Raw genomic sequence first — 26,089 nt, 5'->3', positions numbered from 1 at the left:
AGAGGAAATGAGCAAACATTAGTGTGGTTTAATTTTAGAAAGAAGCTCAATGGTCAGGGTGGCATGCTGTAATTGTTTATCAAAGTAGGCTGTAAAGTGTCCTTTCTAAAGACCAAAGAGTGTGAAGTAAATGTCTTTACTGTATTAAACCACATTACCCCGTTTGGTAAGATATTACAATATAGTGGGGAGACAGTATAGTTTTACAATGAAATAATTTGGAAAACATTAACTTGAACGAGTTAAATCTGTTTACTGCTGAACTTCTAAGAGCCTTTAATGTTCACTGTAAATCATTAATAGGAGGACATGTTATACAGTGTTTTTCAAACTTGTTTGATCATGCAACCCTTCTGACTCAAAGAATTTTTACTAGACAAGTGTTTTATAGAACATTCTTTGGTAAACTCTGATTTAAACAATCACCTGCCTGATTGGCAGATTGTGGACTAGATGAATTTTTCCAGGTTTTTTCTTTGAATTATGTAATTCTAAGGGAAAATTCTTCAATCTAGGACATGACTAGGCATTCACTAATCTAGTACTTATCACAGGTAGGAGCTAAATTAATTCAGGATGAAATATAAGTGAACTACATGGGTGAGAAAGCAACTGTCATGTAGTGAGAATAACATTTGACTTGGAGTCAGAAGAGTTAGTAGGTATGATATTTCTCCCACTAACTAGCTCTGTTGTTTTAAGGAAATTGCCTAAATTCCTTGAGTCTCAGGATCCTGATATACAAATATGGATAATACTATTACTTATCTCAAGATGTGTTGTGATGATTTGACTAAGATGTGTGTGTTTGTGTGTGCTGGTATGCATGGACATGTGGCTGTTAACTTTAACACGTGCTGTTGCTGTAGGAAACACATTTTGTTTGTGTTTTTTTTAACATGGGCAGGCACTGGGAATCGAACCCGGGTCCTCGGGCACGGCAGGCAAGCGTTCTTGCCTGCTGAGCCACTGTGGCCCGCCCTTGGGTTTTCAAAAGAGTTGTGAAAATAAAAGAGATGTGAAAATTTTATTTAGGCTGATTTTACTGTAACATTGTTTTTATTTTTATAAAATAATTTTATAAAACAGTCCATCAAGATATTGTATGGAAAGTACACACTAAGGTAATACATATATACACTTCATAAAAATAGAATACATCTTGGCAATTGCTTCCAGCGTTTGTTTATCACCATGTACAGTGTATTGACATTTAACATGTATGCTAATTTGAACACACAAGGTTTTTAAGAAAGACAAAGTGATCCACTTTATCGATATTTAAAAAATTATTTTCAACTGAATGGAAAATTTATAAACATGCTGGAATATAAACATTTTGGAGTTAACTGAAGGAAAGATTATCTCAAAATCTTAAGAGGAAAGATCCATGCTAGGAAAAATCATATTAGGGCAAAGTAATATATATTTTTCTATTATCATAAGTGGTTCAGCTGATTTCACAAAATCACTGAAAATAATACCGGTATTTTGCACATTCAATCAAGGTAAGTACCATCTGAGATTGAATAAACCTTCTAGTGGCTGTGCTATTTTTCTAAAATGAGTGGTGTTTCATTTTATTCATAAAATAAAAACAATCTATATAAGGCCTACCACAAGGTATCAATACCTAAAAAAAAAAAAAAAAGCATCTTTATAAGTTATTTCAAAAGTTTAATCAGGGTGGGCCATGTGGCTCAGGCAGAGTTCTCGCATGCCATGCCAGACACCGGGTTTGCTTCCTGGTGCCTACCCGTGCAAAAAAAAAAAAAAAGTTTAATCAAAGAACATGCAAGTTTTATTACTTAAAAAATAGTCAAATGCTCAAAAGTCCACTTGTTTTTCTCACTTCTGGTTATTTTGGCTTTGTTTTTTTTTTTTTCAGGGAAAATGATCCTAGCTACTACGCTACTATAAAACATCACTAATGTGCCCTGTTAAATGTTCAGGACAATTTTGGGGAAGTAACTGCTCCAGTGTAATAAATAAAGAAAACAATAAGGGACTTTTCTAGACCTTATTAAAAGACATAACCACAGTGGGATAAATGAAAATGCCTTGGAAGTACCAAGGAAGGCACATATAGCAGAGCACAGCACCATTTTCAAGCTGCCAAGATTGCAACAGTTCAGGAGACAGTAATATGAAAGGGGATTGGATTCCCATGATTAATGCAGTTTAAATACATGGATTAGGCTTTGGAGAGCTTCTTAGTATGGATAGGCAGACACAGCTATATAAACTATGAATGTGGTCTGATATTCAATGGTCCCATTGGCACTGTAGGATAAGGCTCGAACCTTCATGCGGTAGGTATCTGCTTCTCTTAGCGGTCGTGTTGTATATACCACTCCCTTCAGGTTTTCATCCCTTAAGGCAAAAGGGACTATTTGTTCCCCATCTACCATGAGGAAGGTTGTCCTGGGATGCATCACTCCATCCTGCGTGTATGCAACCAGACGGATTAAATCTTGATTGGCAGATATTCCAAATGGGAGGGAGACAAATCTGTACTCTAGGGCATATGGGCTCAAGGCACATTCCAAGTCATTGGGTGGACAATTCTTGAGGCAGAACCTAAGGATAATAAGCACATGAAATACACACAGTTGTATCGCTTGGAAGGAGAAGACATGATGCAGGTGATCACGATCCATGACAACTTTTAAGCATTAAATGCAGGAGACAGTCTGACTGCAAGAGCAATAAGGCTCCCCCCAAGTCCTAAGTCACTAATTCAGACCAGATGCCAGATGACTATGAGAGTGTGCTGGTCTTGAATCAAATATCTATTGCTCAGCTCCATTAAAATCAGAAGTATTTGAACCATTGAAGTAAACATGAATATCACAAAGAATGTCTTTAAAATAAAAAGTTAAATTTGAAAATGAAAGCATCTGCCCATATACTGGAAAGAAGGACTTCTTAAATAAAGGAATACAGCTTTAAAAAAAAAAAAACTTTAACAACCACCCTATGACTGTCTGAAAGCTGAAATAGGATATACTGATATATGATTTATTTTTCTAACAATTATAAAAGGTCAATTAGGATTCCTGAAAAAAGAAACCAACTTCCTTATGAATTTGTCCTCCACCTTAATTTTACTTTAAATATATCACATTTTCTTTTGCCAGAGCCCCCACTGGCTGTTTCTGAGTCATCATGATTTTTAAATTGTCTGTCAGAAATCACTGGTAGTAAAAAGGAAAGGAAAGTAATGTACAAAGGACGATTTTCTAAAGATAGGGATTCTTTAGTCAAAGTATTTTTAGAAGTTTCACTGGTTTACATTTCTTTACTCCCTCCTTCCCCTTTCTTTACCCCTGGAACCAATCACAGTAAAATTTCTGGTGGGTCCTGGGTAGCCCACACTTGACCCTATTCCAGTGGCACTCTCAGAAGTGCCAGCAGGTACTACCAAAAGGAAAACAAAGTGTGGGCTCCAGCATACATTTGGTTTTAGAACCATCTTATTAGCAGGGCTATCCAAAATGAGCATTATCACTTGTTTTCAACCCCCTGGTGATTTGATAACTGACCAAAGTTCAACCTTTCTGTAGGGGTGAGAGGAAACAGAGAAGGAATTTATTCAGAACCAGAGAAGACAGTGTTTCAGACAGCAGGAAATGTGAGCAAGATGACATAAGAATGGGCAGACTATTGACTCATTCTTCCAGATCTCCATTTTCTCATGGAGTTGTGAGTCATGCCAATAACAGAAAAGGTGCTTCTTGAAGCACTGAGAGCCCATAAAACCCAAGGCAACATGGAAGGAAACTGTAACTTTTCAAAGAAAGGCAGAGTCTATTACGCGATAAAACTAGCACTGAGGCAGAATTCTAGGTGTTGCACGGGGCATCACGTGCTGGAGGGGCTGCCCCAGGAAACACTGACAGCCAAAAGTGAAGCTTGAGCTGTAGAGCTGCTGTTGGATGAGCTCAATTCTTGCCCTTTCTTTGAAGAAGGAACACGCTGGAAGCCCATTCCCTACTGGGTTATTAACTTTCTTTTAGTTAAATATGGCTACAGACAAGTTTTTTTGGTCAAAGAGAAAAAGGAAGAAAGATTTTCAAAAGCACGTCTGTGGTGAGAAGGCGAGACATACCCTGTAACAGGATCCCGTTGGTAGTTGGGTGGACAGGGGGTATCAATGCACTGGTAGCTTCCTCTCATGTTGAAGCACATGCGATTTGGCCCGCATCGTACACTCTGCTCCAGGCACTCATCCACATCTAGTAACACAGAGGGAATATGCAGCATCAGTAACATAGGCCAGAAAAGGCCATCAGAGCAGAAATTGTAGACACTGGACTGCAGTGTACAGGGTCAGATTTCACTTCCCACAAATGAACTAGGTGGTCATATACAAGCTTCTTCTACCACAGAAGGGGTATCATGATACCTGGTGTGCCTAATTCCCAGATTGCTTTGAGGCTACATTTCTTTAACATGTGAAAAGACATCAAACAATAAGAGCTATAAAAATAGAGGATAAGTTATTAGAGTTCCCTGGTGTCTTTCATATTTGGAAAATACGGTGCATTTGAGATTTGTAAAGAAAACAGTATTTTAAATGCACTAAACACTAGATGCAAATTTAAAGGATATTTTGTGAATCTTTTTGTAAAGAGAGGAATCTCTTTAAAATGTGAGCATAATCCTTCCCTAATTTGTATAATTAATGCAAATTGTTGACTGGGAAGGGGTGTTCAGAATTTATTGAATAGGGTGGTACAAATTAAGTTATAAAGTCAGGGGAGGCTGTATGGGTCAGTCAGATCTTGTGGAGAGAGACAGAAAAAAAAAATAAAACAGGATCAAATGAATGAGCCAAGAACTGTAATTCAAGTTTGGTCAAATGGAGCAGGGAATCCACATGAATCTCAACAGTGCAGGGTCCATCCTCAGTTGCCATGGTGATGGGATGCTCTCCTTAGGGTAACAGAAACATAACTAGGAAAATATGCAAATTAAATAGTGTCTAGTCTTGTTTGCTACAGAAAGTTGTTAAATAAGTACAGAGCTACTTAAATTACTAAAATTAAGAAACATCAAGATGGAGCGAAAGGAAATTTTTTTGAGCTTTCTTAAAATGAGTGTTTCTGAGCTGTGATTCTTAACTTGAGGTCATTATTTGAACTTCAGAGGATCTGTGAGATTAGATCTTTGAAATTACATAGAAATGTTTTAATGCATATGTGTTTGTGCTGTGTGTGTGTGTGGAAGAGAGAGAGAGAGATGAATAATCTGGAGAAGGGGTCTAGAGAGTTCTACAAAAAATTTAAGGGACTCTGAAATCTCAAAGTGAAAAACATTTTAGAGAAATGTTTCTCAAACAGTGTATACACATGAGGGCAGGCAAAGCCTCAAATTAGGTGCTCCTTCCTAAATCTAATCTGCCTGAGAACTTCCTGTGTTCTGGGGTTCTTCTTTCCTTTCTCCCCTCTTAAAACTGTCTTCTGCTTTACAAGAAAGGTCCCCATTCATCCCTAGTCTCTTTATAATACCCAAAGTATAAAAAGCTTCAGCATGCAAACTAAGCTTAGAAATATTGGTAAGAAATAGTTGACAGCAGCAGGCCTTATTATTTCACCAAGGCTACAAGCCTATGACCTTAGCTCGCTATTTTAAATCAGATTTCAAAAGTAAGCTGGTTGTCACGGGAACACTTGTTAATATTTCGTTTGAACAGAAAAATGACCTTAGACCTTTTCTAAAGATAAATCTGGTTGGTTTGTCAATGTATGCAGATTAAGTTACATAGTGGTCATCTACGATAAACTGAGGGAGTTAAACGTTCTGCTTCAAAGTTTTGATGAAAACATATTTAAATCATATATTCATTAAATAACATGCCAGAAACCACATCCTTTGCAACTATTTAAACTTATGGTACAAAATTCTAGAGACCAATTTTCTAAAATTCTAAAGTATGAGGAAAGTACAAGGTTTTCCATATTCTTTAAGGGTATGTGCACAACAAAATGGAGGACCACTTATTTTAAAGGAATTCCATGTAGGCACTTGTAACATTACTTATCTAGCATCTGAATAAACACAGATCCTGATGTTAGGGAACAATTACAAGTAAGTGGACTCAAATCCATTTTCTGGAGATGTGGGCCCTAAAGGCCAAATGCATATCTACCATGAAATTGCCTCCAAGACCCAATGGTATATGTAAATATTATGTCAGTTCTCAGTAGTATGTGGCATAAAGGGTATTTAGGCTGGATTTAGGTTAAAGTTGGAAAGTTCTTTTGTGAACCCTCAAATGACTTGGGATTTTCTATATAAAAGGAGAAAGGAGAGAAGAAATTCCAAGATAAAATATAGTAATCATGGACAATAACTATTAAATTTATTTCTGAATTATTTGCCATTTGCATTTTTGGCTTAAAAATGAACATTTAGATTTGGTTTCAAATATAGTCTGTTTTCTAAGTCAACAACAGAAAATGTAATTATTTACTTTAACCTTAATATTCAGCATTAGTTGTCTCAGCTCCTGTATCTCATTTGAACTATTGGTTTGTTCCTTTGACTGGGCCATATCTTCAATTTTCCGAGCGTCATCCATTATTTTCTGCTGGTGTCTGGGCATTTGATCAGATTTCCCTGGTGTGGGACCCAGCTGGTTGAAAGATTTTTCTGTGAAATCTCTGGGCTCTGTTTTTCTTTTCCTGCCCAGTAGGTGGCGCTCGTGGCGCTCGTCTGTCTGCACGGCAGTCGGCCCGGGAAACCGCGCGTGGAGGTGGGGGTCGCTGGCCGCCGCGGCTTGGGAGAGTGCCAGTCCTAATTGCCCAGCTGGCCCGAAACGCCAAGCGTGACGGGAGGGCCCCGCTATCCAACGTTCCCAGTCAGACTGGGGAGCCACGTGAGTGGAGGGGACCCCAGTCGCCAGCCGCCCCGGCCGGAAAATGCGCGCCCCTTGGGTATCTCACCGCAGCAGATTCTCCCTGCCCGTTCAGCTGTTCCAGACGCTGTCTTTTTGGTCTCTGTCGTGACTCCGGGAGCTGTTTCGTATTGTTTCTGTTTCTTTAGTTGCTTTTCTGGAGGAGGAACTAAGACCCGCGTGTCTTACTAAGCCGCCATCTTCTCCGGAAGTCCACTTACTTGACTTTTTAGTTACTTTTATGTGCTGACAAAGATAGGTGCTTTCTGTTATTACTCTTATATTAGGACTAATTTTGATTCAGAAATGGAACATACTGTAAAAGAAGTTTTTATCTCATTTAAGGCTTGCCTATTGTCTCTGTGAACCAATTTCTAATTATGATTTTATCTGTCAGAAGTGCTTCATCTCCTTGACAAAATGAATTTGTCTCAGAATGAAGTGAAAAGTCCTCTAGGAAAACGTAAAAGAAAATCAATTAGCCTTATCTTCCTTTCTCTTATAAAACACATTCCCTATGCAGCCATCTGCCAAATTTCATTTTAGCTCTAATTTATATAGTGAACTCAAGGAGAAACTTGGAGGCAGTAGGCTGCCTTGGCTCAGGAAAATGGCAGCATGGAACCAGAATTGAGGTGCACATTCATATGCATATAAAGAGCTGCGAACTTATCATGAATTTTCATTGACTGAATATGGATCTATAAGGAAATACAAAATTTAATATACACAGTATTTGTTCTTGGATCCATAAAAATGTACAATCCCCAGAGAAAAGCTTTCATATGTATTTAGGTTGCTGGGCAGGTGGTCTGCCTTTATCTTAGATGTGTTACTATCTCCTCAGAAATAAACACAATACAGGCATTCATTCCTCACTCTACTCATTGGCTTTACAAAAAGAAGCTAGAAAAAAATGGAGAAATCATACTGTCTTTTGTTAATTATACGAGTCTGGTTTTTATCAAATATTATAAAAACATTCTTGTGATAGAAATGGAAGTATAGACATTTTATAACATTAATATTTTTACTACATGAAAAGAATCCCAAGCAGAGCTGACAAACTTTTATATTAATAGCTTTGGAACATGTGATGCATCTAACTGAATGCTTCTGGGTGCTTTGTATTTTTTTTCAGAGCTTAAGATAAACATACTTAAAACATGTGTTTTATAGAAATTATAGAATAATTCAAACCCGTGATGAAAATTTTAGATTACTTTTTAAAAACATGAATGGATTAGAACACTCATTTCAAATGCACTGCCAATACAGTGTCTCTAAATTTCTGGAATTAGACCAGTGGTGCTTAAAATTAGCCTAAGGATCTTTTCGTTTTTACTCTCAGCTTCTTGGGCAAATCGTGATTGGTATTGTTTTTTCAATTTTGCAGTCCAGTGACTGCCACTTTAATCACTGTCCTTGTTCAATGTTAAATTCATTTTAATTCCCTTATTGCTGATAACATTTGTAATGCTAATGTATAAAGCTTTAAAAAGTCATATATGATTGAAAAACAGTCTTATGTTCTTCATAAATGTCTCAAACAATTTCTAGAGCTATAAAAATACTCAAAGTTTTCTTTAGAGTAAGGAATTCTTTAAAGGGCATAATTGTTTTGTCTCATGTCTTTTTAAAACCACAAAATGTGTAACCCATTTAAATTGGAGACGTTTCCAATGACACCTGTTTCTGATTTGTTCATTATTTTCCACTCTCTGAAGCACAACCTAAGGCTGAAAAACGTTTTGAACTGAATGACTGACAAGGGCAATTAAAAACCAAAAGGGTATAATTTAGGAAAGAAGAAAAACTCCCTAATGAGAATACAACTTAAAGGTTTTAAAATCTGACGAAGAAGTTTTACAGTTCATTTGGTTATTCCAAATGCTTCGGTATCTACGCTGCTTCCTTCCTTGGTGCCTTTGCTCCTGTCGGGGGTGTAGTTTTATTCTTGGGAACTGCCAGCCTTTTAGTGGGATTCTTGAGAAGCTGGAGAAAATTATAAACCACAGATGGGTTACTGCTCTCACCCCACCCTGTAGCCACAGTACAGTGATTCTGAGGGCTCACAGCATCATCGGAAAGACAAAGGACAGATCCAGATATTATGAGACCTGGGCCCAGGTCCTGCCATTGTTTTTAATTGCTTTAGGACACTGAGGCTCATCTAACCACTGTGAGAATTGGTTTTATCTGTAGAATGAGTACAAGTTATTGCTTTTGACACGTCAGTATTGCTGATTAAAATTGAGAGAAAAGTTGCTTTAGAGAAACATAAGACCGTAATATAAATATGTTATTGCAGTGCTTCAAATCTCTATACAAGGTTTTGCATAGGATAGGTTCTTAATAAACATTTGGTGACTGATGGGTGGGAACAAAGGTTATTACTGAGTCACTTTCCTTCTCCAGCTCACACAACCTGATGGTATGGGTGTGGGCTCCTCATAACTCAGGTGACACCTTAGTCCATCCTGGTCTTGCCTCCAGGTATACATTTCCCATGTGATAAATCCTAGCAAGCTTTGTTTTGTAAATCCCACAGAGAGGAAAAATGCAGTCTACATTTGATTGTTACTGATAAAATACTCTCTTGAATATTTTATTCGCTATACTTCAGAAGAGGATATAGATTGTACATGACAAAAATTAATGCAATTAGGAAGTTTATTAAGACCTATAGAATATTCCTAGAGTTTTTTTTCCCACAAAGTTGAGGGACTTTCTCAGAAGATTTTCAAGGTTCATAAAAGTTCCTATTTCTTTTTTTTTTTTTTTTGCATGGGTAGGCACTGGGAATCAAACCCGGGTCTCCAGCATGGCAGGTGAAAACTCTGCCTGCTGAGCCACCATGGCCCGCCCTCTACTTCTTTTTAATCTGATAACACATTGCAATATAACAAAACCCACTGAAGTACATGGCTTCTTTCACAATTTTATGTAATGAGGGAATTAGTGAGGTTGATAATATTTTTTTAATTTCTACTATCACTATACTTTGTTCAAAAGTATCACCTTGCACTGTAATATTTACCTATTTACACATCTATCACCAGACTGTAAGATCTTAAAGGGAAGGGTCTGTACCTTACTCATCTGTGCAAACCTTTCAGATCCTACAATGTTAGTACACAGTCTGTGCTCAAGAATCCTATGTTGATTCAAAATACAAATGGATTATTAAATCAATTATTCATAGATGAGTCTAAGAAAAGTCTAACGAGAAGGACAAAATAGAAAATAATGGCTAACATTGATGCAAAATCGCTGAACACTTTACCCATTTCCCCTTATCTCTTAGACGAATTATAGAAAACTGTTGCGAGAGGTCTAGTCTCCTTAAATTAAAAAAAATATGAAATATGAATTGATTTAGGCATTCTTGCTCCTTCCAGTAAGATCATTCTAAAAATGTTTCTTTCCTTTGCTTAATTCCTTTCTCATTGCTTCACTTACTTTCAAAAGCAATTTAAAAGATAAGACCGTCCAATGGGAATGACAAAGCAGGAGCAGTAACTAGGAGAGTAATTATTCAAGAAGATAAATTATTTCATTTCTCACACTCTTCTATTTTGGTTTCAAGTCAAGTTGCCATAACAAACATCCTAACATATTCCCACCTTGGCATGTTTTTCCATTCAGCATGAGTTGATAGCCAGGTGGGCAGAGACACTGATAGCTTCCAAAGGTATTTTTACATTCGTGTTGGCAAGTGTCTCTATTTTCACATTCATCAATATCTGTTCAGAAAGAAAGCAGAGGGTATAATCTTGTAAAACAAAGGCAGAAACCATGACAGAGCCAACTCTAAACAAGTTGTTTGATATACAAGCAATAATCACCTTGGAGGTTTTACACACGTGTTTAAAAATGCTCAGAGCTGTTTTATACCAGAATCTGTTTTTAATTAAGTCCAATATAAATGTTACTATAAAATGTGAGCATCTTTTCTGTGTGGTAGTATATATAAGCTGAAGCCAAAAACTGGCCAATTTTTACATCAGTTAAATAAAGTAAGACTGAAATGACAGAGGAAATGGATTTCTACAAGCTCCTAACATACCACAGTACTAAACTCTTGACAGAATGATAGAATTAAATAAAAAGATAAAGTTTCTATTGAGATTAATTGGAAAAAAGGGATATTATCTTTATTTCATTTAAACTTTAGCCCTTTCTCTCTCATTCGCTTTCTTCCTACCCCACCCACATGCATAGTTTCCCCATACACATATAACAAATGGAAGTATATATTTCTTGTGGTAGGAATATCCATTCAAACTTTTCATGCAACTGTAAGTGCTAATAGCAACTATATAAGTTGGCATTCAGCATGAGTTGATAGCCAAGAAGGCAGGTATATTGAGAGTTTCCAAAGATATTTTTACACACAGGCTGACTTTCATTTCTACATTCATTGATGTCCATTCAGAAATCTTTGCTTTGCTATTACATAGTTGCTGTGTAACTTAGGCCAGCTACTTAACTACTTAAGACCTCATTTTATACACCTGCCAAAAGGAAATGTTAATACAATCTGCCTTATTTCACAGGTTGGTTGTGAGGTTCATGTACAGTAATATATGGGGATGAATTTGATAAACTATAAAGGCTTTTTAATCTGTTATTATTAAACAAAGTAAAAAAATACAATAAGAAGGACAATTGAGTATGGAGAGTAATTCAAACATGATTGATATCTAATTTTAGGATATGGGTTATGATTTTGGGGGCCTCAGATTTCTCTTCCTACATTTGCTTTGCTTTGACTAATATTGAAATTTGCTCACAGTCCTGGAGCACACACCAACCAGTGGGAGAATGAAGAGAAGAGCATGGCATGAAATAGGAGTGGGGATGAGGGTAGGGGGCCCTAGGGTGAAACTTAAGAGATCACAGTGAAAACTGGGAGACGATGAGGGGCAAAAGGATCTGCTCAGCCAGCATATTTTCAGATGCTCAAAACATAATTGCAATTATTCAAAATCTGTTAATGATAAACATTCATCAAGTATTAGTCCAATGTTTCATTTATCATCTAAGGTGTGATAGCTAACTAAGGCATTTATTCCATAATTAGTGAATTTTTATTTTTCCTTTTATAATCTTACTTAACATAAAATAACAGAAATGTAAATGACGTTAAACTCTTTAAATGATATTGAACTCCAGGTTCAATATTATACTCCAGGAGTATGAATTCTGAAGGGGGCTTCAGTGGGATTTCTTCAAAGGAAGCCCTGTTTTCATAAGTAAGGCAATGTTCATTCTTCCTGGATGCTTTGGAATCAATTCCTTAAAAAGCTAAGTTTTAGCCCAAGTCTAACAAGATTCCATATTGTTAATCTAAGTCCTTTGTAGATTGTCTACCCCAGATGGCTAGTTAAAATGCATTTGGTGTTTATGTAAGTTGCTCTTGTTACATAATTACGAAACTGTCAGCAATCTTTGTGTAAATTTCTTTGTTAGCTCCCGGTACTATAAAATACTCCTTATAATTTAAGAAATGTCTACGCCTATTAATTACTACAGGACAAAACTTAAAATTCAGTAATTGGTTAGTTATAAAAGTTTACTTCAGATTTTCTAAGATTGACTCTCACTCTATAACAGTAGCTGCCTGAAATAGTGGATGGTTGTCTAGGGAAGATAATTCTGATAAACATAAAAATCTAATACGAACACAAAGACACAGAAACATTTTAAGACTTTAATATTTGAAGACATTTTAAGACTTCACTATCACAAAACCGTATGCCATAGTGATGAAGAAAGAGAGAATTGGCAAACTTTCCTAAAACTACTTGGACCTTCAGATGATTTTGAAGAAACCAGCTAGATGGTGTATGGACTGGGGGTATAGTTTAGGTCATTTATCATGGCATAATTAAAGATTTTTTAGGTAGGAGAATAAAGATAGAACAGAAGAAAATAATGTCTAAAAGGAAGGCTGAGAATGGGATTGAAATAGGATATGAAAAGTCTCCAGTGGGAATGACTATTTGGAAGAAACTTTGAAAAACAAAATGTCAGATGTTAATTTTGTTATGAAAGCATTAATGAAAGGGTTTAACTAAGAGCCAGGTCAAAATTGTGGGCATGAAAAATTACAAAAACCCAGAATGGTTTGGGGCAGTTGAGAGTAGTGTTTGACATATCAGCAAGGGTGGTGAGTCCACAGATAGAGCAATTAAGTGGCATTTGACTATATGGGACAAAATGTAGCGGGTTGTAATGAGTACTCTAAGGTTTGAAGTTTAAGGATAGAAGAAACTGGTACTGTTCACAGTGAGAGAAGCTGATTGTAAGAGAGAGGGCTACATAGCCATCATAAGTTTTAGCTACAACAGAATGTCTAGACAGAAATATCCTAGAAAATATTTAAAAATTATGGATCTAAAAGAACAAAAGATAAAGGTTGAGTATCTAGAGCATTTGAGAGTCCTACTGAGTACAGGTCATATGAGGAGAGTAGAGAAAGAAATAACAAAAGCTGAAGTCAGGAAGAAAAGACATTTAAAATATGTAAAATAAATGTTTTAATGACAGTATAATTTGGAAAGAATAAGCAAAGCATAGAACACTTAAGAGAAATGTAAGAAAATTAGGTTGGCCTAGTGGTTTTTGAATTTAATCAATCCTTCCTTCCTTCCTAAATTCCTTCCTTCTTTCCTCTCTCTCTCTCTCCCTCTTTATTTCCTTCTTTCTCCATCTAATGAATATTAGGGCAATGAATGAACTATATGTTCCTTATGTCGTGCTTGTTAAATCCCCTTGGTGCGTTGCTCAATGACATGGCATCTGTGGATACTCACAGAAAATTGAGTTAAGTAAAGGACAGATGGTAATGGTTTGCAATCTAACTGAAAACAAAGTCTTGGTTCTTGACTCGGAAATTACACTTCACTTTTGCAAACAAATGAAACTATAGACTTGGTCTGTGAGTTTAGGTAAAGATATTGAAAAGACATATTCTAGAGTGATGGAAGCAACTTCATTTTATCCTGGCTTACATTATTTGTTAAGTAATATACAGAAATACAACATAAATAGAAAACAATGCTACTAAGAAATTCATGAGGACTACAGGGCAACAGTCAACAGATGTTGGCTGTCGTATAGAACAAGCCGTCAGCTGTGTAACTGAAATCTTCACAAACTCACTGCTTTGGTATCCATCATACATAGCCATAATCTGGTGGTATTATATTATGTGGCAACACATATATTCTCATTTTAAAAGCCATATTCCGGATGCCACTGAACTATATTTATATATGTAGCAATAAATTTAGTATTATTTTCAGAGATGACCCAAAAAAGAAACATCAATATAACACAACACATTAGCATGCAAACATGTAACTTGATCATTATTTGAATAAAATTTGTGATCGTTTTAGGTGCCAGAGAAACAGTTGAAATTTTAAGTCATCCCAGATTTGAGAACAGTTGCAGTTCACGGCACCCAAACGTTCACAGGTGCTGGAGATACACTCCATCTCTGGCCAGAAACGGAGCCCACAGAAAGGAAATGCAACATGGCCGACATTTACCTACACATGTGTCATGTCTTGCCTCAGAGCCTTCGGGGCAAATTTTCCTAATAGTCCTTCTAGTCCTGGAGAGAGATGTTCTGCTGTTTCTATACTCTGAGTAGGAGCTGTAGAGATGTGAGTATTGTCTGTAATGCTGCTGAGGTTGATAGTTGTTTCTCACAGGGGAGAATCGGGCAAGGTTATAGCTATTGTACTGAGTGCCATAAATCGGCAGCCTCTCCAATCCAGCGCAAGATTTCCCGTCCCCTAATAAATGTTGTCCTGGCGGACAGATACACTTGAAGCTGCCGGGAGTGTTGGAGCACTGATGTGCACAAGGTTTAGGCACTTGTTCACACTCATTAATGTCTGCTCATGTGGTGGCATGATATGTAAAAAAGAGAAAAAAGACACACACACACACACAAAACACAGGAAGAAAAAATCAGTCTGTGAAACAAACTGAGGACATTATGTTACCCTACAAAATCCAGGGATACAGTAATTTCTCCTCAAATGTTGTGAACCTCTGTGGAAGCCTTATTAACATAGTTCTTGAATATGTAGAAAGACTTTGTGTCTCTCCCTAATGACTGCTTCCCATGTACAAGTTTTATTTGAGCATTTGCTTTGGAATGGGTGGTTAGAAAACCAGACACTAGTTCTGTGAATCCATCCTCCTTTTAATTTCAGTTGTGATGGCCCCAAGAACTAATGGACTCTGTCTTCATTCTTGTTTTCTTATCTGGAAAAAACACAACTTGGATGATATTTCAATTTGGGCTAATTTGGCATACATTATGACACGTGATTGTAAGTGGCATATTAAATCTTACAAATACTACACACAGCTTTCTAAGTCCAACTAAGAAGGAACATTCTAAATTGTTGATATTTACATATCTTCCTCTCGAAAATATAGGGGGAAAAAAGAACACAAAATCCAGAATCAAATCAACACAATTATCATTAAATTGCATGGACGGAAGTCTGAATCCTGGCTCTTAATAAATGCTACGGTACACTTTCAAGCTTAATATTTCTTTTTCTTGCTCTTTCTATCTTTTGACAAATATATCATTTAGATGTATTTCTGATTTTCCTAACTGATTAAAAATGTTGGACATATTTTAATATGTCGAAATATCATTTTTTAAATTGTATAATTACATTTATTTTCATGTAAGTGTACTTGGTCTTCTGCATATACCATGGCCCATCTGTGGTCTATTCTCCACAAAGCAGCCAGAGGGACCTTTTCCAAAAGTAATCATTTTGCACTGTTCATTTGCACAAAACCTTCTTTGTCTTCCCATTACACCTTCAGGATAAAATCTAAACTCTTTAGGGCCCCTTTATTCTCTGCCTAACTTCAACAATACTGGTCCCTAGCTTGTTCCTTGACTGCCTGAACCTGGGTCACTCTCTCCCATAACCCTGCTTTATTTTTTCTCAGTGTGCTTATCACTACCTGAAATTGTGTTGTGCTTGGTTTGTGATCACTGTTTCTCTCCATGGAAGACAGACTTCCTGAAGACAAAGACCTGGTGTGCCCTGCTTCACACTGTGTCCCCTCAGCCTGGAATATCATCCTGCATGTATTAGGTATTCAAGAAATATCTTTTGAATTAATGAAGGAATGAACTTGACATGGTGTGCAAATCAAGCCACTAACAGTAGGAACATAAGGGTCATATGGTAAATTAATGTGGTCTTGAACCTAGAGAAATCAAAGTGCAAAAGCTAATAGTGGGGCAAGCAATGGTGGTCCAAGTGGCAGAGTTCTTGCCTGCAATGCCAGAGACCCAAGTTCGATCCCTGGAGCCTGCCCATGCAAAAATAAAAAAGCCAATAGTGGTCTAAATTCCATTGGTGGGTGTCCAACTCTGGTCTGCATTTAGTAACAATATTGATCACTGGTACCTCTAATCTTTCATACAATTTTAAGTTTCAGATTGAGGATTATCGGCACACCAATAAAAAGTTTTATTTACTTTTGAATCAATAATCTTGAATTAATAATCTAGGCCAAAACATTATTTTTCAGAAGATTTTTTAATCTTCAGGAAATGAAGACAGAATCATTTCCTAGATATAAGAAATGATATCTTTGTTCAATACAAAACTGACAAGCCTCGCAAATTTAAAAAATGATATTCTCTTTCTATTTCTAGGTCAAGACATGGAGTTATGTACTTGCATATCTTCCGATATATTGGAAATGCACATGTAAACCAGGGATTGAGACCACATGCTTTAATCCATTACTACAGTGTAAGCACGAAAATAAGATGAATAGTTAAAATAAAAATAGTAAATTAAGCTGAAAAATTATTTCATTGATGAAAGACAAAATCAATACTTTTAATCTCTTAAAGGTAGTTGCCCTGCCTTCTTTCATTGTTTCCCCACACTGTAATGCCTGACATTTAACTGCTAGTCAAATTAATGAAAGAAAAGAAAAACATTCCATTCTGACAGGTCACTGTTCTGAATAATCAAGATGTTAAACTATATATAAATTACAATATATAAACAGAAGACTAAAATGATATGCATTTCTGCTATTAAAACATTTTTTAAAAAACATTTTCTAGTAATGGCATTAGCTTGAAGATTTGCTATGTGCCAAGTACTATGCTAGTGACTGCATAAAGATAGATCGAAGACTATATGGGGATATTTGCTATAAATAATTGGTACGTAGACAACCAAAGGAACCTATTTAAAAGCATAGCACGAAACCCAGAAGTATTAAAAAGCTCACATATATTTTTGTAGTACTTAATTATTCTGAAGAGGAATACAATTTGATAGATCAGCTTCTTAATTATAATTGCAGTAATTTTTTAAAAAGTGCATGGCTTTCTTCTTGCAGATATTTTCTATCATCTCTTATCTACCTTACTTTATACTCAGTTATAACTAAGGTGGAAACAAATGGCAATTGGGTGAATTACATGAGATATTCTCACTTAGCGCAGTGAACGGCACAAAGGAAGTACCAAATGTGTGGTAGATGAAGTGATAGCTATCAATTTGAATTGTGTAGCTATTACTTCTACACCTTCTATCTCATACTCAAATAAAATATATCTATGGAGACATTTATGTCATAGTCATAGAGACATAATCGATGAAATAATGTTGATAATTACATTGTCCTGGTTATCATATCAAAACCTCCCTCTGTTAAGTATTGTGTCTAGTAAGCACTCAGTAACTATTTCTGTCACTTGAAATCTAAATTTGCAAATTTAAATGAACTCAATCTGAATGAAGTCTCTGAAGCAGTAATCCAAATTATGTGACTTAATTAAATCAATTTACATACTTTCTAATTGTAGCAAGGGAGCATTTGGGAAATAGGGGTCCTAAGCAAATTGGTAAGGTTAAGTAGCTCAATTATCATTACTCAGCCAGAGTGCCTATTAACTTACCCATACAGGGCCTTCCAACTCCTTGAGACCGATAGCCTCTCGGACATACACAATGGTAGCTGCCTCTCATATTCTCACATATTTGATTATATCTGCACTGATGGGTCCCATCTTTGCATTCATCAATATCTACAGACATGGAAACAACAGAAAGGAACAACATTTCCTTTTTCAAAACTCAAAGTCATTATATTTAAAATAAACATTCAGTAGCAATTGCCAAAGGTCGTATTTCTCACCACGTGGGTAGGGAGAGATCAATTTATGACTTCAAGTCAGCAAATCTGGGTTCAAGTCCCAGCCCCGCCACTCATGAACTAACTTCCTTTTCTTCCTCCTGCCCCCTATTATGGAAAGAGTTTTCATTCTCAGATTTCTACCCCCCGCCCCCATGGGCTCTCAGCCTTTGGTCATCTTATTTATACTAGCCCCCACCCCACGCTCTCTCAGCCTTTGGTCATCTCATTTACACTAGCAACCCTAATAAGAAAACTGTCTTTGCAGAGCCAGGGCGCTTGTACCATGCCCCTTCTGGTCTGAAATTCCAAAGTTTCAACTGCTCCCTGGACATATCCATCCTCTGTGTTTTAGCAGGACTTCAAACCCAACCTGCCTCAGGGTCTTTTCCCTCCTACTCCTTTGTTTTTAATAATGGCACTCCTGCTTTACCAGTCAAGTAGGCTGAAAATGTCAGTCACCTTTGACTTGTCCCTGAGTTGCTGAAATTGGGTAATTCTACTTTCCTAAATCCCCACATTTCATTCCTACCTAGCTAGATTTTTGCTGTAGCTTTGTAATAGGTGACTGACCTTTCAGCCCATCTCATTTCTAATTAATCTTTTATTTAATTATAGGAGTTAAGAAAAATATTTATTGATATTCATAGTATCACCACAGAAAAGAGTCTTTGAAGTCTGATAGCCCAGCTACTTTAGCTTATTTTTATTTAAATTTTATTAATGAAATATTTAAACATATATGTAAACAGAAAAAAAAACAATTATGTAAACAGAAGTAAAAGTATAATGAATCCCTATGTACCTCAATAAGCATTAATGCATGGTCAATCTTCCTTTATTTATATCTGTATCCCCCCACCTACTATCGTATTATTTCAGAATAAATTTAAGACATCTTGCAACAGTATTAATAAATATGTCAGATTTTAAAAAGCCTCCTTTTTTAAAGATGAGAAACTTAAATTGCTCTGTGGTTTTGAAGTTTGTCTAAGGTCACATAGCTATCAAGAAGGAAAGACTGATTTTAACACCTTATCTCTAAGTCCAGACCTTGCACAGGGCTTTCATTCTATACTTTTTCTTCCATCTGCACCTATTAGCATTCCATTCAAGGCCATATTTAAATATGATCATATGAAACCTATCATATTAGATATAACCCTCTCTCGGGTACTCTCATACAATTATATTTGTACCTCTTTTATGGTCTTTCCTTCTACCTGGTATTACAGGGTCATTTATTTTGTTTTGGTGGGGGAAAGCTTAGGCCAATCTGCCTCAGTGGACTGTAAGTACTCGAGGGCAGGAATGATATCTGTTTTGTTTTTGCATATCTTGCAGCTCCTAGTTATGCTAGCTCTGGCAAGCCTGTGCAAAATAGGCAAACGATGCACTTAAAGGGACATATGATCTGTTTCATTGTCTAGTCATCGATCTGATAATTAAGGATATTTCTAAAACGATTATTTTTTGACCTTTTAATAAATTCTACAAATGCAAATTTTATTTCCCCCTCATTTGAAATTCTACGCATATATGTTAATTTCATGTTAGGAAAGATGTGAGAAAATAGTAAATTATGTGATTATGAAACTATCTAAACTAAATGTGTAACTGACAGGGACTCAATATGGTCACAAGTGTCTATAGTGAGCTTCCTTCTCCCGGCATCTCCCTAAGCCTGGGACCTTAGTGCTCAAACTTACTAGAAGTTGGGAGCTAAAATCTATGACAAAAGACAGATATCCTTGTTAGGGCATTTACTCTAATTGGTAGTTTTTATAACAGATGCCTTCGGCTTGTGGATGGTAAATGGGTCTCGGTTACTGAAATGGCCACACACTCACCAATACATGTTCCATTTTCTGCCTTGGTCATTCCGTTTGGACAAAGGTCGATGCACTTATAGCCCCCGCGGGTGTTCTTGCAGTGCTGGTCTGGTCTGCACACACTCTGTCTGCATTCGTTCACATCTTGATGAAAGAACAAAGGCAATGCAGACTGTGAAAAGATTTCTTCTACTTTTCTAGAGAAAACATACTTATGGGTTTTAAGAATATTACCTTTTGAACTAACACAGATCTTCATTGCATAATCATTGCACAAGGTTAAAGTGCTTAAATTCAGTAAGGTACGGAATATATTTTACTTTAGAGCAGAATAACAAAAATAAACAAAACCAAGATATTGTTTCACCAGTTACAACGCCAACCAGTTACTCCCCCTAGAAAAATAAAGATTATTCATATAAATATATATGTGTGTTCACACATATGTGTGCATATGTTATACTTTTGTGGAAAATTTCAGTCAATAGCATAGGGGAAATGTGAAAAGAAAAGTGATGCAATTAGAGGAGATACGTAATTAGAAGAGGAAACATAAAGGATTTGCCTCTACTTTGTGTTTGTGTGGCTCACATTCAGGATACATGGTGGGTGTCTTAAATCAGGTCGAGGACATGGCACATGCGTTTAGTTCAGGCAGCACTGAGAAATTACAGAAACAGCATTGCTTTGAACTCAAGGTGCTTTTCCTACCCATGCATTTTCTGCCTTTGAGCTGATATCCAGGTTCACATCCACAGTGGTAACTTCCTATGGTATTGAAACAGCGCTGGTGACAAGGGCTGGATTCCTGGCATTCGTTGATATCTGTCAAATAAAACTTTTATTAAATGTTGTGTGAAAAATGGGGTTAATTCTCCCCAATTTTTAACATTTTAATGATCTTTGATCATTACTATATTTAAGATCCCAAACTTATCCAATACATTTGCTCTTAGATGATTTGCTAAGTAGTTGATAGGATGAACTATCAATTCACCTTTTTGAATATTGAAGAGGGCATCTCTCTTCAATAATTTAGAAAGGAAGATATTTGCTAGTGATTCAGAACTATGTTGACACAACACTCCTACAATTTAAGTATTTTACCATATGACTCCCACTCCTGCTTCTAGGAAGTTCCAGCCAAGAACAGACTGGGATGCTGAAGGTAGGAAGGAAAAAAAAGAAAAGCTAAGATCTTCTGCAGTATCTTTTGAAATTGACCTTTCTTCCTCACTCTTGCTGCTATTAACCTGCTTTGGGTCTTTATCAACTTTTTCTGATTGCCTGCTGCAACATTAGCACCTTTCCTTGTCTTCAGACATTGCCAAATTAATTTTCCCAAATACCACGTGTCACAGTGTAACAGAAAGAGCACAGGCACACACTTCCCAAAAGTCTTGTGTACTTATCTGTTTCTTGCACCTTCTCTCCTCTCCTTCCCTGCAGCATCATAGAGAGAGAGCACCCTTTTCCCATATAAGAACAGCCCTCTATTTGAACTCTGCAGCCCATCACCACCTACATCAGGATGAGAAGCATTCCCTTTTCTTGTATACTTTTCAAGTCCTTTCTCTTTACTGTCATCTTTCCCATAACCCTGTATACATGCTCAACTCTTTCCTATAATAACAACATGTCTCTCTGAGGTCTGTGCACATCTCAAGCTCCTGCTTATTCTACCCTTATCTTACAAATGCTTTGAAAGAACAACCATATTTGGGCTCTTCACATCCTCACCTTACATTTCTTTACAGTCAATTCAAGATCACTGATGTCTCTTATTTTCTGCATGTTGTCTATTTGAGATCTTTTAATTTAATCTCTTAAAATCCACAATATATTAATTTATATAAATGGACAAAAGTCATCATATGCTTTTTAAAATAGTTTTATTAGTGCAGTTCTTTCCTCCCTCTTTTGTTGTGGGTTGTTCTCCCTTACCCTTTTTACCTTCTTTGTCCATGAAAGGAAGCCTGCGCAATAATTTGGTGTGTATCATGGCATATGTCTTCTATGCACACATATATATTTCCACTTAAAACTATAACCTTGTACTATGGTTATTGTTTGTTTTCTAGTTGTATACATTTCTATACAAACTATATACAAAATTTGACATCTTGGTTTTCTCACTTGACAATGCCTTCTGGAAATCTTACCAAGCCAAATATTGGTGCTCCAATTCACTCTTTGTTATGCTTGCACAATGGTTCATAAAGTGGATGAATTCACAATTCATTCATTATTTCTACTATTAAGGCATTCAGTTTGCATACACTGTTTTTGCCTCTGTGAAAAATCCTGCCAAAAGCATTCTGTAGTTGTATTTACTAGAGTTTATGGAATAGATTCTATCAGATTTTATTAATCTCTTCTGTCAAATGGTAACAGGCAAGATACTATTACTCAAAACCACTGTACAACAAATTTAAAATTGTTGTGCATTATTTTATCTATGTGAGATTTTAACAAGTAGCCTAATCTATGAAATATCTAAAATGCAAATCTAATTTCAGTTCTATGGAATCTACTTGCTTGATAACTTCACAGTCTCTTCCTCTTTATCCAGCCCCTCTCACCTGGAGTCTTCTGACAGGGTTAACTTTAACTGAGTCAAATGACAGATGGTCTTAGCTCTTAGTATAAGGAAGATAAAGCAAGGGCCTCCATTGTTATACCTTGACAGCTCAGCCCATCAGAGGTTCTCCGAAAGCCAACTCCACAAGGGATCACACAGCGATAGGATCCAATGGTGTTGTCACAGTCCTGACCCGCATGGCAGGTGTGCCCACCTAAAGCACACTCATCAATATCTGCAACAAAGTGAGTCATTCAACTGAGGTGAGTTGAAGAAGGCCCAATCAATGAATCTGCTAAGGAATGGGAATAAAAAATGGGTGAATGACATTCAAAAAATAAAAAAGAGCAAGAATAATTGAAGTTTTGGGTGAGCCATTTCAGGAAGGTTAAATAGCTGACAGCCTTACTGCAATATGGTGTGATATCCTTATAGACAAACCCATCAATTAGAGCACTTGTGAATATGGTGGTTTAAAAAAAGTTATTTCTAAAAGCTGATTACCGGACTTCCTGGAAGATGGCGGCTTAGTAAGACGCGCAGATCTTAGTTTCTTCTCCAGGACACCTACTAGGGGAGTAGAAACGATACAGAAAGCGCCCAAAGCCACAACAGAGATAAAAAAGACAGTGTACCCCATCCTGGAACGGCTGGCTGGCTGAGAGAAGCAGCTCGGGTGAGATCGCCGAGGCGCGCAGGCCTTACCGGGCGGGGTGGCAAGCGGCCGGAGTTACTCCCTTCCCCCTTCCCGGGCCGGCTGGGAGAATTGGAGAGGTGGTCCCCTGAAACCAAGGCGACTGGCGCCCACACCACGCGCAGCCCCCGGACCAACTGAGAGAATTGGATCGGAAACCCCCAGGCCGCGGAGAACGGTGACCCTGTGACTCCAGGGGAACGTGCACTCTCTCGGGCGGGCCGCTGCCGCTGGCGCCCTCCCGCCACGCTTGTTGCCCAGGGCCGACTAGGAAATTCGGACGGGCTCTTTCCCTGGCTGCGGCGACCAGCAACCCTCCCTGCGTTCGGACACCCTCCCTGCGTTCGGAACCTGGGCCGGCTCAAGCCGCTTCGGCTAGCGAATCCCCAGGACGGCGAGAGTTTTCCAAAGTTTAAGGTCCCACAGCACCTTTTACTGGTGGGACCCGCAGACAAACGTGTGCCACGAGCGCCACCTACTGGGCAGGATAAGAAAAACAGAACCCAGAGATTTCACAGAAAAATATTACAACCTTGCTGGGTCCAACACCAAGAGAAATCTGAATAAATGCCCAGACGCCAGCAGCAGAAGATAACTGTCCACGCTCAAAAGATTGAGAATATGGCTCAGTCAAAGGAACAAACCAATAGCTCAAATGAGACACAAGAGCTGAGACAACTAATGCTGAATATACGAACAGAAATGGAAAACCTCTTCAAAAATGAAATCGATAAATTGAGGGAGGACATGAAGAGGACATGGGCTGAACATAAAGAAGAAATAGAAAAACTGAAAAAGCAAATCGCAGAACTTATGGAAGTGAAGGATAAAGTAGCAAACATAGAAAAAATAATGGATAGCTACAATGATAGATTTAAAGAGACAGAAGATAGAATTAGTGATTTGGAGGATGGAACATCTGAATTCCAAAAAGAAACAGAAACTATCGGGAAAAGAATGGAAAAATTTGAACAGGGTATCAGGGAACTCAAGGACAATATGAACCGCACAAATATACGTGTTGTGGGTGTCCCAGAAGGAGAAAAGAAGGGAAAAGGAGGAGAAAAACTAATGGAAGAAATTTTCACTGAAAATTTCCCAACTCTTATGAAAGACCTAAAATTACAGATCCAAGAAGTGCAGCGCACCCCAAAGAGATTAGACCCAAATAGGCGTTCTCCAAGACACTTACTAGTTAGAATGTCAGAGGTCAAAGAGAAAGAGAAGATCTTGAAAGCAGCAAGAGAAAAACAATCCATTACATACAAGGGAAACCCAATAAGACTTTGTGTAGATTTCTCAGCAGAAACCATGGAAGCTAGAAGACAGTGGGATGATATATTTAAAATACTAAAAGAGAAAAACTGCCAACCAAGACTCCTATATCCAGCAAAATTATCCTTCAAAAATGAGGGAGAAATTAAAACATTCTCAGACAAAAAGTCACTGAAAGAATTTGTGACCAAGAGACCAGCTCTGCAAGAAATACTAAAGGGAGCACTAGAGTCAGATACAAAAAGACAGAAGAGAGAGATATGGAAAAGAGTGTAGAAAGAAGGAAAATCAGATATGATATATATAATACAAAAGGCAAAATGTTAGAGGAAAATATTATCCAAACAGTAATAACACTAAATGTCAATGGACTGAATTCCACAATCAAAAGACATAGATTGGCAGAATGGATTAAAAAACAGGATCCTTCTATATGCTGTCTACAGGAAACACATCTTAGACCCAAAGATAAACATAGGTTGAAAGTGAAAGGTTGGGAAAAGATATTTCATGCAAATAACAACCAGAAAAGAGCAGGAGTGGCTATACTAATATCCAACAAATTAGACTTCAAATGTAAAACAGTTAAAAGAGACAAAGAAGGACACTATATACTAATAAAAGGAACAAATAAACAAGAAGACATAACAATCATAAATATTTACGCACCGAATCAGAATGCCCCAAAATACGTGAAGAATATACTGCAAACACTGAAAAGGGAAATAGACTCATATACCATAATAGTTGGAGACTTCAACTCACCACTCTCATCAAGGGACAGAACATCTAGACAGAGGATCAACAAAGAAATAGAGAATCTGAATATTACTATAAATGAACTAGACTTAATAGACATTTATAGGACATTACATCCCACAACAGCAGGATACACCTTTTTCTCAAGTGCTCATGGATCATTCTCAAAGATAGACCATATGCTGGGTCACAAAGCAAGTCTTAACAAATTTAAAAAGATTGAAATCTTACACAACACTTTCTCGGACCATAAAGGAATGATGTTGGAAATCAATAATAGGCAGAGTGCCAGAAAATTCACAAATACGTGGAGGCTCAACAACACACTCCTAAACAACGACTGGGTCAAAGAAGAAATTGCAAGAGAAATTAGCAAATACCTCGAGGTGAATGAAAATGAAAACACAACATATCAAAACTTATGGGACGCAGCAAAGGCAGTGCTAAGAGGGAAATTTATTGCTCTAAATGCCTATATCAGAAAAGAAGAAAAGGCAAAAATTCAGGAATTAACTATCCATTTGGAAGAACTGGAGAAAGAACAGCAAGCTAACCCCAAAGCAAGCAAAAGGAAAGAAATAACAAAGATTAGAGCACAAATAAATGAAATTGAAAACATGAAAACAATAGAGAAAATCAATAAGGCCAGAAGTTGGTTCTATGAGAAAATCAATAAGATTGATGGGCCCTTAGCAAGATTGACAAAAAGAAGAAGAGAGAGGATGCAAATAAATAAGATCAGAAATGGAAGAGGAGACATAACTACTGACCTCACAGAAATAAAGGAGGTAATAACAGGATACTATGAACAACTTTACGCTAATAAA

At 37.1% G+C, this 26,089-nt stretch overlaps 1 protein-coding gene across 3 annotated transcripts in view; it reads right to left on the bottom strand.

The window, feature by feature from the left end:
* Window positions 1-1,003: 1,003 nt before the first annotated feature.
* Window positions 1,004-26,089, bottom strand: part of HMCN1 (hemicentin 1) — a 531,301-nt gene continuing 506,215 nt past the window's right edge. For 2 of the 3 annotated variants that reach the window (XM_077157239.1, XM_077157241.1), the window contains 8 exons: window positions 22,635-22,769; window positions 20,665-20,778; window positions 19,972-20,097; window positions 17,886-18,014; window positions 14,464-14,814; window positions 10,528-10,647; window positions 4,112-4,238; window positions 1,004-2,580 (listed from right to left, as the gene is read on the bottom strand). In XM_077157239.1, coding sequence (XP_077013354.1) covers window positions 2,214-2,580; window positions 4,112-4,238; window positions 10,528-10,647; window positions 14,464-14,814; window positions 17,886-18,014; window positions 19,972-20,097; window positions 20,665-20,778; window positions 22,635-22,769 — 1,469 coding nt within the window. In that variant the 3' untranslated portion in view covers window positions 1,004-2,213. The remainder of the gene's footprint in view (window positions 2,581-4,111; window positions 4,239-10,527; window positions 10,648-14,463; window positions 14,815-17,885; window positions 18,015-19,971; window positions 20,098-20,664; window positions 20,779-22,634; window positions 22,770-26,089) is intronic. The other variant, XM_077157240.1, reaches the window with a different exon arrangement.

The sequence above is a fragment of the Tamandua tetradactyla genome, chromosome 4 (assembly GCF_023851605.1).
Source record: "Tamandua tetradactyla isolate mTamTet1 chromosome 4, mTamTet1.pri, whole genome shotgun sequence".
Classification (NCBI taxonomy): Eukaryota; Metazoa; Chordata; class Mammalia; order Pilosa; family Myrmecophagidae; genus Tamandua; species Tamandua tetradactyla.
The sequence above is the reverse complement of the archived record's forward strand: the minus strand, read 5'-3'. Positions and strand labels throughout refer to the sequence as shown.